General features: G+C 43.4%; 2 protein-coding genes across 2 annotated transcripts in view; both read left to right on the forward strand.

Annotated features, from left to right (window-relative positions):
- The first annotated feature begins 3,824 nt into the window (after positions 1–3,824).
- On the forward strand, positions 3,825–6,217 carry LOC116604773 (eukaryotic translation initiation factor 5B). The gene is made up of 3 exons (XM_032367636.2): positions 3,825–4,252; positions 4,331–4,703; positions 4,842–6,217. The coding sequence occupies exons 1-3, from the start codon at positions 3,888–3,890 to the stop codon at positions 4,995–4,997; spliced, it is 894 nt and encodes a 297-aa protein (XP_032223527.2). The 5' UTR covers positions 3,825–3,887; the 3' UTR covers positions 4,998–6,217.
- Positions 6,218–11,422: 5,205 nt separating this feature from the next.
- LOC5522345 (heat shock 70 kDa protein 14-B) overlaps positions 11,423–13,167 on the forward strand; it is a 33,663-nt gene continuing 31,918 nt past the window's right edge. Inside the window, exon 1 of the mRNA XM_032367468.2 lies at positions 11,423–11,574. Within this exon, the coding sequence (XP_032223359.2) occupies positions 11,434–11,574 (141 nt within the window). The 5' untranslated portion in view covers positions 11,423–11,433. The remainder of the gene's footprint in view (positions 11,575–13,167) is intronic.

Here is a 13,167-nt window from a genome sequence, read left to right on the forward strand (position 1 = left end):
CATGACAATAGGGAGTGGTGAGGATATGTAACTACCCTCATCGCTACCCCTTTGCCATAGCCAGGAGCGGGTGCTTCCCATAACTTAGTTTACCCGTGGCATGACAATAGGGAGTGGTGAGGACATGTAACTACCCTCATCGCTACCCTTTTGCCATAGCCAGGAGCGGGTGCTTCCCATAACTTAGTATACCCGTGGCATGACAATAGGGAGTGGTGAGGATATGTAACTACCCTCATCGCTACCCTTTTGCCATAGCCAGGAGCGGGTGCTTCCCATAACTTAGTATACCCGTGGCATGACAATAGGGAGTGGTGAGGATATGTAACTACCCTCATCGCTACCCTTTTGCCATAGCCAGGAGCGGGTGCTTCCCATAACTTAGTATACCCGTGGCATGACAATAGGGAGTGGTGAGGATATGTAACTACCCTCATCGCTACCCTTTTGACATAGCCAGGAGCGGGTGCTTCCCATAACTTAGTAAACCCGTGGCATGACAATAGAAAGTGGTGAGGATATGTAACTACCCTAATCGCTACCCTTTTGCCATAGCCAGGAGCGGGTGCTCCCCATAACTTAGTATACCCGTGGCATGACAATAGGGAGTGGTGAGGATATGTAACTACCCTCATCGCTACCCTTTTGCCATAGCCAGGAGCGGGTTCTTCCCATAACTTAGTATACCCGTTGCATGACAATAGGGAGTGGTGAGGATATGTAACTACCCTCGTCGCTACCCTTTTGCCATAGCCAGGAGCGGGTGCTTCCCATAACTTAGTTTACCCGTGGCATGACAATAGGGAGTGGTGAGGATATGTAACTACCCTCATCGCTTCCCTTTTGCCATAGCCAGGAGCGGGTGCTTCCCATAACTTAGTATACCCGTGGCATTACAATAGGGAGTGGTGAGGATATGTAACTACCCTCATCGCTACCCTTTTGACATAGCCAGGAGCGGGTGCTTCCCATAACTTAGTATACCCGTGGCATGACAATAGGGAGGGTGAGGATATGTAACTACCCTCATCGCTACCCTTTTGCCACAGCCAGGAGCGGGTGCTTCCCATAACTTAGTATACCCGTGGCATGACAATAGGGAGTGGTGAGGATATGTAACTACCCTCATCGCTACCCTTTTGCCATAGCCAGGAGCGGGTGCTTCCCATAACTTAGTATACCCGTGGCATGACAATAGGGAGTGGTGAGGATATGTAACTACCCTCATCGCTACCCTTTTGACATAGCCAGGAGCGGGTGCTTCCCATAACTTAGTAAACCCGTGGCATGACAATAGAGAGTGGTGAGGATATGTAACTACCCTAATCGCTACCCTTTTGCCATAGCCAGGAGCGGGTGCTCCCCATAACTTAGTATACCCGTGGCATGACAATAGGGAGTGGTGAGGATATGTAACTACCCTCATCGCTACCCTTTTGCCATAGCCAGGAGCGGATGCTTCCCATAACTTAGTATACCCGTGGCATGACAATAGGGAGTGGTGAGGATATGTAACTACCCTCATTGCTACCCTTTTGCCATAGCCGGGAGCGGGTGCTTCGCATAACTTAGTATACCCGTGGCATGACAATAGGGAGTGGTGAGGATATGTAACTACCCTCATCGCTACCCTTTTGCCATAGCCAGGAGCGGGTGCTTTCCGTAACTTAGTATACCCGTGGCATTACAATAGGGAGTGGTGAGGATATGTAACTACCCTCATCGCTACCCTTTTGACATAGCCAGGAGCGGGTGCTTCCCATAACTTAGTATACCCGTGGCATGACAATAGGGAGGGTGAGGATATGTAACTACCCTCATCGCTACCCTTTTGCCACAGCCAGGAGCGGGTGCTTCCCATAACTTAGTTTACCCGTGGCATGACAATAGGGAGTGGTGAGGATATGTAACTACCCTCATCGCTACCCTGTTGCCATAGCCAGGAGCGGGTGCTTCCCGTAACTTAGTATACCCGTGGCATTACAATAGGGAGTGGTGAGGATGTGTAACTACCCTCATCGCTACCCTTTTGACATAGCCAGGAGCGGGTGCTTCCCATAACTTAGTATACCCGTGGCATGACAATAGGGAGTGGTGAGGATATGTAACTACCCTCATCGCTACCCTTTTACCATAGCCAGGAGCGGGTGCTGCGCATAACTTAGTAAACCCGTGGCATGACAATAGGGAGTGGTTAGGATATGTAAATTTTGTCCTTTCTCCACCATACGGGCCTGATGTTGGCCTGTGCATTCATACCGGCAATCGGCTTATTCAATTTAAAACAGACAATTCTATTGGCAATTTTAAAATGGTACCCTGCTTTGCAAGAGCTCTATAGCTCACGCGCAGGTCTGTTTGCTATGACTGATTTGTATTTGCCCTAAGCCAATCAGGGGCAACCAAAGGATTATCGTACAACTTTAATATATTCAAAAGCTCTATTCAAAACACAGGGCGGGAGGGCAAGACAAGGAGAGCGAGCCTATAGACAGGTCTGCGGGCAGCGTGGGAGGAACATTACCGTAACAATGGCAATATCACCAATCAATGGTCTTGTATTCCACTCGGCAATTATTGGTGACATGAACGCACAGAGGTTCAGTGACTTTCTTACGCAGGCTAGACTTAATTTCGACCCGGACGAGATGGTGATATTTATTTACGATGGAGCGCCACAACATCGCAACCCTGCCATACCCGGGCCCAATACAGAGCGGAAAATGCTACCACCATACAGCCCCTTTTTGAACATTGTGGAGCAGGCAATAAGCTCTCTTAAAGCGGCTATAAAAGCTGACATCTCAAGACCAGAAGTACAAGCCCGGATGGTAGATAGGGGTGCGGCTAGAGACCAAGGCCTTGCATCGGGAGTTTTCCGTACGCGTTTGCTTTTGCAAGCGTTGCAGCGCAATATTGGTACTATAACCCCTGCTAAATGCGCTCAGTGGTACCGATTCATGCAAACATATTTACCACGATGTCTGAATGGTGAGGTGATCGAGGGCTAATGCAAAGTGCAGCGAAATGCTCTATGTAGAACTTTAACATGACTCACCGTTATTGAAATAGATTTTTCGTTATTGAATGTAAAGAACGCGCAAATGCTTATAAACCTAGTAATGTATGTCATAATCACGTGAATGACTGTCTATAAATGCTGTTGAATTTCACTCTTTATTGTTCTAAAGATGTTAATAAATATGTGTTGCACATAGTTGACTGTCAATTCGCCAAATTGTTTATCGATTTGTTGTTAATGGTCGAATGAAAACGCAGATGAAAGTATATTTTTCCCCTTTGAATGACGAAAGGCGCGAATGACTGTCGATTTTTGCGATTGAATGTTACTGGCGATGTAAATATCGCTATGTGAAATTTGTGCAAATGAGTGCTTTATGACGAAAATAAATGTATATTCGCGTTATTGATCGTATATTGCCGCAAATGAATGTAGATTTCCTGGTAATGAACACCAAAAGGTGTAGTAAGACTAGAAAGTCTCCGAAACAATAACAAACCACAGCTAATCTGAACACTTTTCCCTTATTTTCTGTTTTCTTACCAGTTCTGCTTTTCTGCCCAGATATTTGATCTGAATTTCGCTTAATGTGTTATTATTATCTTCTTATATCCCTATCATTTTCCTATTTCTTTTCTTTGTTCTATTTCAGCCTATAAATGATATACCCCTTTACTTAAAACACTTCTAAATTAGAAGGAGTAGTAAATGAAAAAGTAAACAAAGGGAAAAATAAAACAAATCGTCAATAGGGTTTCCTGTGGTATACCTCGCGCGCGCTTTTCGAACGTCTACGTAAATACGTACATTATGACGTAAATCTTACCATAGGTTGCGGAATCCTTTCTGTTAGGAAGTGTTTTCAATGCTATTCGATTTACAAATTCTTTGGACGATTATCACGATGTGCGGTTTGTTACTTTCAAAGTGTCTTTCGACAAATAACAAGGTTGCTCCTCTCGGCGTCAGTGATGTTGACGCTGAGTTGCTGAAAACGGCGCGAAGTTTGATCTCCGCTCAACGCGCAGGCGCCAAGAACGAGGTAAAGCCAGAGATGAGCGCGTTTGTTTCCAAGTGCAGTGCGGCAGCGTATGATCTCATTCTCGACGGCAAACAGACGGCAGACGGAGGACACGCCAAAGTCCCAAGAAGACTTGCTAGGATTGAGTCGGCGCCTACACTTACCATGGAAATGCTACTCGAAAAACAAACGCAAGTAGAGAATAACCGGTAGGATATGTCCCCCATTAGAGCACAAGAGAATATTATTTAAAGTGGCTTATCTATTTTCAAATGATTCATTATCAGGATCAGGCAGCTTGAAAAGAAAAAGAAGAAAGCCTCCGCAAGGTCTAGATCTTCTGATGCCAGTGACAGACGGGCTTCCAGATCCAACAAGCTGCGGGAGGCGCTAGAGATGGCCGACAAGCTCGCTAAGGAGAAGAGCGCTAGAGCCGCCGAGAACAGGGATAAGCACTTGGCGGACGTCAAGAGCAAGGCCAGTCGCCTGGCGGGGAGCTCCCAGCAACAGGTTGTGGAGAGTGAGGCATGCGCTAAGGTGGAGCTGCGGCAGCGGGAAATTGAGAGGAAGGGGAAGATGGTGGAGATGAACAAGGACAAGGCAGCGAAGGAGGCGCGCGAAAAGCTCAGGCTGCGACGTGAGCGCGAACAGTTTGTGAAGGTAAGCGTAAATTGCCAAGACACTTGCCAACAAGAAATATCGTCATTTTTCCCGGCGCTTTTAATGTTTTCTGCACTCTGATCAATCCCGCTTCTTGGCATTTATTACTTACTATTATTATCAACTCTCCCGTTTCAGGACCGCGCCAATGCTCTAAAGGACGCCGACATGTACGATGGTTTGCGTATTCTCGAGGGACTGGAGACGAGTGAGGACTACTGCGTCTCAGAGGATGACGAGTGGGAGACTGAGCCCCAGAAGGATGACGGGAACGATGAAGAATTCTGGGGTTAACCGCTGATTCACGTGACCATCAGTATCATAGACATCAAAACGCCGAGCACATCATCTGCTGATATGATGCATTGTTTTTTTTTTTATCTATCAAAATATCATAATTATAAATTTCTTTATAACAACAATCTACACATGTCAACATTTACACAAATTATACAGGCCTTCATCCGAGTATAGCCATTATTAGATTTAGCTACAAATAATGTGTCAATAATATTGGTGTTTTATATTGAGAACGATAAAAGAATGTGTAACCGTTCACTTTGCTCCGTATTTAATTTACAATGTAGTAGGCCCAGTGTCAAATAAAATTTTGTCTTTATTGCCAATTAGATACCGGTGCTATTTCTTGGGCCGAATAAATGTGGAAAAAAACAAGCGCACTGCTTCTTTGGAACCTATTTTTTTATTAAATAATGATGAAATCATTATTTTGCCGATGGAAGTCAAACGCGTCATCATTTCTCGATAGATAAAATGTTATAGACGATAGAGAATAAGCATGATGAGACAATGCGAAAAGCAGTTGTTCGGTTCACTTATTAACGCAAGTAGCTAATCAGTCCCATTTAAAAACTGAAAAACGATAAGGCGTTCCTAAATACAAACAATATATAAATAGTTACTCACAAGCTTTAATAAGCGTGGTAATTTTTATTGAGAAATGAGACCGACATTGTTTTCCTCGTGTACTCATATTTACATCCCAGCCTTCTTAAGTTACTGTTACCCACCTTCGATCATCCTCGCTTTACTTCATATTTTTATTCATATTATCATTTCTTTCATTAACAGCTCGCTCTTGCAAAGAGCTCAAGAAGGCAAACCCAAACCCGAGTCCGGTAACTACAACATAAGAACGCTATAAGAACACCAAACGATGTGCAGAAAAAACTTAAAAAAAAAATTGGACTCACTTGCAACATGGGCAACCTACCACGAGCTTCTATTTCAGCCAAGCAAATGCGAAAACCTGCGAGTGAAGAGAAAGAGACAGAGTTTGGATAGAGAATATGTTCTCTGCGGTGGTAACATCTGTCCCTTACCTTGGTGTCCAAGTGTCACAGGTGTCACCTTAACTGGGGAGAACATATCAAGAACATCATCTCCAAAGCAAATAAGATGCTCGGTTTTCTCCGGCGTTGAATTTGGATCTAGAATTTGCGTTCTGGCACATAGGGCCTCTGTTGTCAATAAAAGCCGTGTTTCCAGCTGCACTCGCCTGGGCTTGAGTAGTCAAGAACTTCTTTTCATAAAAGTTGTCTAAAAAAGAAAAGAAGAGAAATGCGACACTTCACCTCAATCCCCTCACCCCCCCCCCCTATTCTCACTAGAGTTATCCGACATGACGGAAAAACATAACGTGACGCTTCAAATAAGCCTATTTTACATCGAATAAGGCGGAGAATTTCTCGGAGTACTTAGTAACTTATAGCAAACAAAATACCGTGCGACTTTTTTTAAATTGATGCGACTTTTTGTAGTGTCATTGAAATTTGAGCTTTTCGTCCCTGAACTGATACACAGGGCAATGATGATCAAGGAAAATTATCTTAAAAACCAGATTATCTTTAAAATCTGGTTATGTGCTCTTCGGCCTCACGTTATTTGTGTTTTGAAAATCAGTCCGTAATACAAGGAACCTATAGCCATTGTAGGAAATTGTGTCTTCTTTCTCTATCTGGAATTGCGCGTTTTCCAGGTTTTTCCGTCATGTCGAGTTATCCAATAAGATAGTCCCTAGGGATGTGGATACCCATGTACCTGGCATATATAATGATAATGTCCTGACTCATTCTAGGTCAGTTTGCCGAGACAGTGGGAGAAAGGAGCCCCACCCACCTCCCCTGGTGACGGTGCACACACTCTAGCATACCCTCATCGCTACCCTGTTGCCATAGCCAGGAGCGGGTGCTTCCCGTAACTTAGTATACCCGTGGCATGACAATAGGGAGTGGTGAGGATATGTAACTACCCTCATCGCTACCCTTTTGCCATAGCCAGGAGCGGGCGCTTCCCATAACTTAGTATACCCGTGGCATGGCAATAGGGAGTGGTGAGGATATGTAACTACCCTCATCGCTACCCTTTTGCCATAGCCAGGAGCGGGCGCTTCCCATAACTTAGTATACCCGTGGCATGACAATAGGGAGTGGTGAGGATATGTAACTACCCTCATCGCTACCCTTTTGCCATAGCCAGGAGCGGGTGCTTCCCATAACTTAGTAAACCCGTTGCATGACAATAGAGAGTGGTGAGGACATGTAACTACCCTCATCGCTACCCTTTTGCCATAGCCAGGAGCGGGTGCTTCCCATAACTTAGTATACCCGTGGCATGACAATAGGGAGTGGTGAGGATATGTAACTACCCTCGTCGCTACCCTTTTGCCATAGCCAGGAGCGGGTGCTTCCCATAACTTAGTATACCCGTGGCATGACAATAGGGAGTGGTGAGGATATGTAACTACCCTCGTCGCTACCCTTTTGCCATAGCCAGGAGCGGGTGCTTCCCATAACTTAGTATACCCGTGGCATGACAATAGGGAGTGGTGAGGATATGTAACTACCCTCGTCGCTACCCTTTTGCCATAGCCAGGAGCGGGTGCTTCCCATAACTTAGTATACCCGTGGCATCACAATAGGGAGTGGTGAGGATATGTAACTACCCTCGTCGCTACCCCTTTGCCATAGCCAGGAGCGGGTGCTGGGCATAACTTAGTAAACCCGTGGCATGACAATAGAGAGTGGTGAGGATATGTAACTACCCTCATCGCTACCCTTTTGCCATAGCCAGGAGCGGGTGCTGCGCATAACTTAGTAAACCCGTGGCATGACAATAGGGAGTGGTGAGGATATGTAACTACCCTCATCGCTACCCTTTTGCCATAGCCAGGAGCGGGTGCTTCCCGTAACTTAGTTTACCCGTTGCATGACAATAGGGAGTGGTGAGGATATGTAACTACCCTCATCGCTACCCTTTTGCCATAGCCAGGAGCGGGTGCTTCCCGTAACTTAGTTTACCCGTTGCATGACAATAGGGAGTGGTGAGGATATGTAACTACCCTCATCGCTACCCTTTTGCCATAGCCAGGAGCGGGTGCTTCCCATAACTCAGTTTACCCGTGGCATGACAATAGGGAGTGGTGAGGATATGTAACTACCCTCATCGCTACCCTTTTGCCATAGCCAGGAGCGGGTGCTGCGCATAACTTAGTAAACCCGTGGCATGACAATAGGGAGTGGTGAGGATATGTAACTACCCTCATCGCTACCCTTTTGCCATAGCCAGGAGCGGGTGCTTCCCGTAACTTAGTTTACCCGTTGCATGACAATAGGGAGTGGTGAGGATATGTAACTACCCTCATCGCTACCCTTTTGCCATAGCCAGGAGCGGGTGCTTCCCGTAACTTAGTTTACCCGTTGCATGACAATAGGGAGTGGTGAGGATATGTAACTACCCTCATCGCTACCCTTTTGCCATAGCCAGGAGCGGGTGCTTCCCATAACTCAGTTTACCCGTGGCATGACAATAGGGAGTGGTGAGGATATGTAACTACCCTCATCGCTACCCTTTTGCTATAGCGAGGAGCGGGTGCTTCCCATAACTTAGTTTACCCGTGGCATGACAATAGGGAGTGGTGAGGATATGTAAATTTTGTCCTTTCTCCACCATACGTGCCTGATGTTGGCCTGTGCATTCATACCGGCAATCGGCTTATTCAATTTTGCTATGACTGAGTGGTATTTGCCCTAAGCCAATCAGGGGCAACCAAAGGATTATCGTACAACTTTAATCTATTCAAAAGCTCTATTCAAAACACACACAATCAGTTAATACTATTCCAGGTGTTTTGAGCCTATAATTAGTATATCTTGGAAAAGTCTTTCAGAGGCAAATGTTTAGGTATACGCATACACATCATCTTATCAGCTCATTTTATCCTACAATAGCTGTCGTAAACAATTTTGGACCCAATTTATTTGTTTGTCAGGACTCTTTGTTTTAATGAAGTACATGTAGTTAACACTGGCCTTTATTTAGACAGCTATTCTATTGAATTTAATCCATTTGTCCTGCAAACAAGAGCACCTTCCTAATTTACACTAGGAGATGTTGCGTTGCCAACTTAGCAATTCATCAAAGCAGAGAATCATGTAATCATCGCCGGATTTCGACAGATAATCATTTTGTCATCAATGAAAACAAGTAGGAAATGGGAATTTCAAGATCGACCTGAAGATTGCATGTGAAGATTATTTAAAACGAAGAACAGGGTATATAAAACATACACTTTTTCTGGTTTTCAAGGGCACTCAAAGAGAATGAACACCAGTAGGAATCTGGCATCTCTAAGTATCTCTACCCAGTGCTTTCGCAAGCACTAGAAAATGGTGCGACTAGAAAACAACAACTTTGAAATTTAAACCATTTTACATCCTGGTATGATGTCAGATAAAGCTGAGAAACCCCAAGTCAGTATTATTCGCCAGGAGACCAGCCACCACTCCAGGAGAAACCAACAACACAACGTCAAGAGTAAAAGTGGCATTTCGTGAGCGAGTACAAATGAAGTCCCCGGATAGTCAAAACAGGACAAGTAATACCGCCTATTCAAGGCAAGCGATACGAGGACAAGTTAATTATCATCCGATATTAAAACGGACTTCCCCTGATACCAAGTATTACGAACTTCCCTCTCAAAGTCAACAGGTGAAATTTCACAACTTTTTTTTGTACACGAAAAGAAACACTATCTTCACAGACTCAGTGAATGGAACCTCGGTGGAGGAAGCACCGTTTGATTCAAAGTTTTTTAAACGATTTTCGCCAGAGGAATCATTATCCACTTACGAAGATTTTGCCTCTTTGGTTATTGAAGTTATTCGAGGACACAATGATCCGGAAACTAGCCGAGGTGAAGTTGGATTTGATATCGATCGGTGTTATGCGGAACAGATGGATTATTGACAGGATTGAGCTAGAAAAACGACGACGTCTAGGACAACAAGATCGAATGAAATGCGTTCGCCGAGTCATTCCCATGGAATAAGCAAGACATTATAGTCAGAGACAGATAGTGATAAGCTAAGGACATTATTTCTACAAAAATATATAAGAATACAACCGGGGCAGCCTCTATCTGCTGGGGTGCGTCTGACATTGTTGTCTTTGACCAGTTAGATAAAAACAAAGAATGCAAAACAAATAGTCGACATCAAATCAGGTTTCCTTCGTCAGGCCAGTATCTGGATTCTTCGGGTTACAAATGAATTTCAGTGGCATGTTACAGTGTGCAAAGTTCACTGTTTATTAACTAATGAAAGATAATAAAAATAAATCAGGGCCGTAGCAAGGGATGGGGCACTGGGGACACGTGCCCCCCCCCAATATTTCCAAAATAATAAGGAAATATTACCAGTAGGAGCGTGGCTGTGCCCACCCACCCCCCACCCCCCAAATATATATATATATCTTAATGTTTTTGTTTTGTGCCCCCAAATATTTAGAGGCCCGCTACGGCTCTGTAAATAGAAGTGGATGATGATAAATAGAGGGGTATTATTAGCTAAACAGTTTGTTTTCGCCGGTTGAGGCAAAACTGTAGACTAACAATCTCTCTCTACACCTTCCCACGCCGCTGAACACTTCTGAAACCAAATAGCCTACCTGTATGCGTTGGATGCTTTTTTCGGCGAGAAAAAAACCCTCGAAAACCCGAAATCGTAGCTCTTGGTCGTCATCTTTCCCAGCCACCCCCCGTGCCTATAATTTTTTTTGTCACTCAAATCCAAGATGGTGGTCACGAGCTTCGATTTCGGGTTTGCGAGGATTTTTACTCGCCGAAAAAAGCATCCAATGCCTTCAGGTAGGCTAGAAACCCAACCACTCCGCTTATCCGGCACAGAGCTAAATACCAAATGTAAAAGCAACTTACTAAATAACAAATTTAAAAGCAACCGCAATCCCATCTGCAAAGCAAGAGAGGCCATACTGATAGCTCGTGCTGGCACTTTTAGAACCAGATGGCCTGTATTGGTGAGAAGAAAACCTTTAGTAAACAATACCCTTCTATTTTTTATTTCATATATTTATCATATCATTTGAAACATTTCAGCCAAATGAGAGGGAATTTTTTAATCAGGATTCACCCGAAGAAACTCTGTTCCTTCCGCCTTGACCTAATGCGCACAACCAATAAACAGGTGCTAATGATTAAGCACTAACAAAAAGTATAACAAAAGAAAAAAAAACGCACAAAAAAAATTGGACTTTGAGTTTTTTCAGCAATGTTAAGTGTAAGCGAGAAATCGGGATAGCCGAGCAAAAGGCACCTCAGCCTGGCCAGGAGGCTTTAAAAAAAACAGACTACGCTAAAAAATACATAACAGCACATAGCAGCACAATTTTGTAAGAAAAGGGGCATATCTGTATGGGCAGCCTGTGGAAGATAAGCGCGGACCATCACGGGATAAAGTTCCAGTCTCTTCCTTTCGTCTCGTCCAACATGGCGGATTATCTGGCGATCGGTGTCCATCTCGGAGCAACTACCTCGTGTGTGGCTGTCAGTGCGGTAAATGCATACGTATGCCTTGTACCATTTTCTAGAAGGACTTTAGTTAGGTTCCCCTTAGTTTTATCATCTGATGAAGTTGTCAGCACACTACAAATAATACTTTTATGTTGTGAAGTCGTCTATGGTTTGTACAATTTTTCGTAATGCTGCCTTTAAAGGGGCATTATAGGGGATAATAATAGATGAGGGGAGATTATTATTTTCCAGTGCGACGGGCGTTACATATGGCTAACAGGGCAAAGATTTAATAAAGTTTAGAAGTTCGCATGCGAGAACTACGGGTATTGATTGACACAAACCTAAATGAACTTGATGTTTGGTGTCCAAGAATTTGGAACACAGTTTTTGTGGTCTAAAATGGTAGACTAGAATGATCTTAAAAGCATAATAAGATGTCTCAAAAATCCCCTTGGAATTTTTGGATTCTACTGGTATTCACAAGTGTTCTGTGAATTAAAATTTCACAATATCTCTTATGAATACAGATGTCTATCCAATAAAGCTCTTTTAAATTAAATACATGAAAATGATTGCATTTGCACTCACTAGGGATTCTTGATTCAATGTTTCTCAGGAATTTTCAAAGCTTTTATGATATTGCTTTGTTTATCTAATACCTATGAAATTAATTCTCTTGGAATTAATTTTGCTTTTGAATTAACATATTGACTAAACTTTATCTGTGATGTGCACTGAAACATTTGTGACCCGGCAAGGGAAAACGTACACTAGCGAAAAACGTCTTAGGGCAAATCTGGAAGACCAACGAACGCTTTTTCTATAATGAGGGAACGGTCTTGTTAATAATAAGGGAATGACCTTGCTTCATTATATCGTTCATAAACAATCTTGTTCCCAGGGCACAATCGGAAGAACGTTTTTGAAATTCGGAAGTTCGTACCCTTCAAATTGGGAAAAACGCTCTAAAGTTCGGAAGATCGTTCTCTAGAATTTGGAAAGTTCGAAAGATCTTTCTCTTAAAATTCGGAAGATCATTCTCTTGAAGCTCGGGAGAACATTCTTTAATAATTCGGAAGATCGTCTCTAGAAACTTGGAAGAACGCTATTAAAGTTTTAAAGAATGTCCTTGATATATGCCGTTTTCAAACTAAGAAAGCGAGCTGACTCTATTTGTATTTGCAATACAACGACATGTTAACGGTGACGACAACAATATGACGGTTCTCTCTTGCTACTAAAGTTAGCATCAAACAGACCTCTCTAAAAAAGTCCTCTATATCTCAGCTTTCTTTTTCCATTAGAACACTATTAAAGTTTTAAAGAATGTCCTTGATATTTGCCGTTTGCAAACTAAGAAAGCGAGGCGACTCTATTTGTATTTGCAATACAACGACATGTTAACGGTGACGACAACAATATGACGGTTCTCGCTTTCTACTAAAGTCGGCATCAAACAGACCTATCTAAAAAAAGTCCTCTATATCTCAGCTTTCTTTTGCCATTAGGACTGTTAGGGTGGTTACGATCCATAAAGTTTGACAATTGATTTGTTTGAGCCGTATGTAAATTAAGAGAGCGAGTCAGCTGTCTATAATTTCTTGTCTTTTCAAAAAAAAATGTCTATTTAAC

Source organism: Nematostella vectensis, chromosome 15, assembly GCF_932526225.1.
Source record: "Nematostella vectensis chromosome 15, jaNemVect1.1, whole genome shotgun sequence".
NCBI classification, from domain to species: Eukaryota; Metazoa; Cnidaria; class Anthozoa; order Actiniaria; family Edwardsiidae; genus Nematostella; species Nematostella vectensis.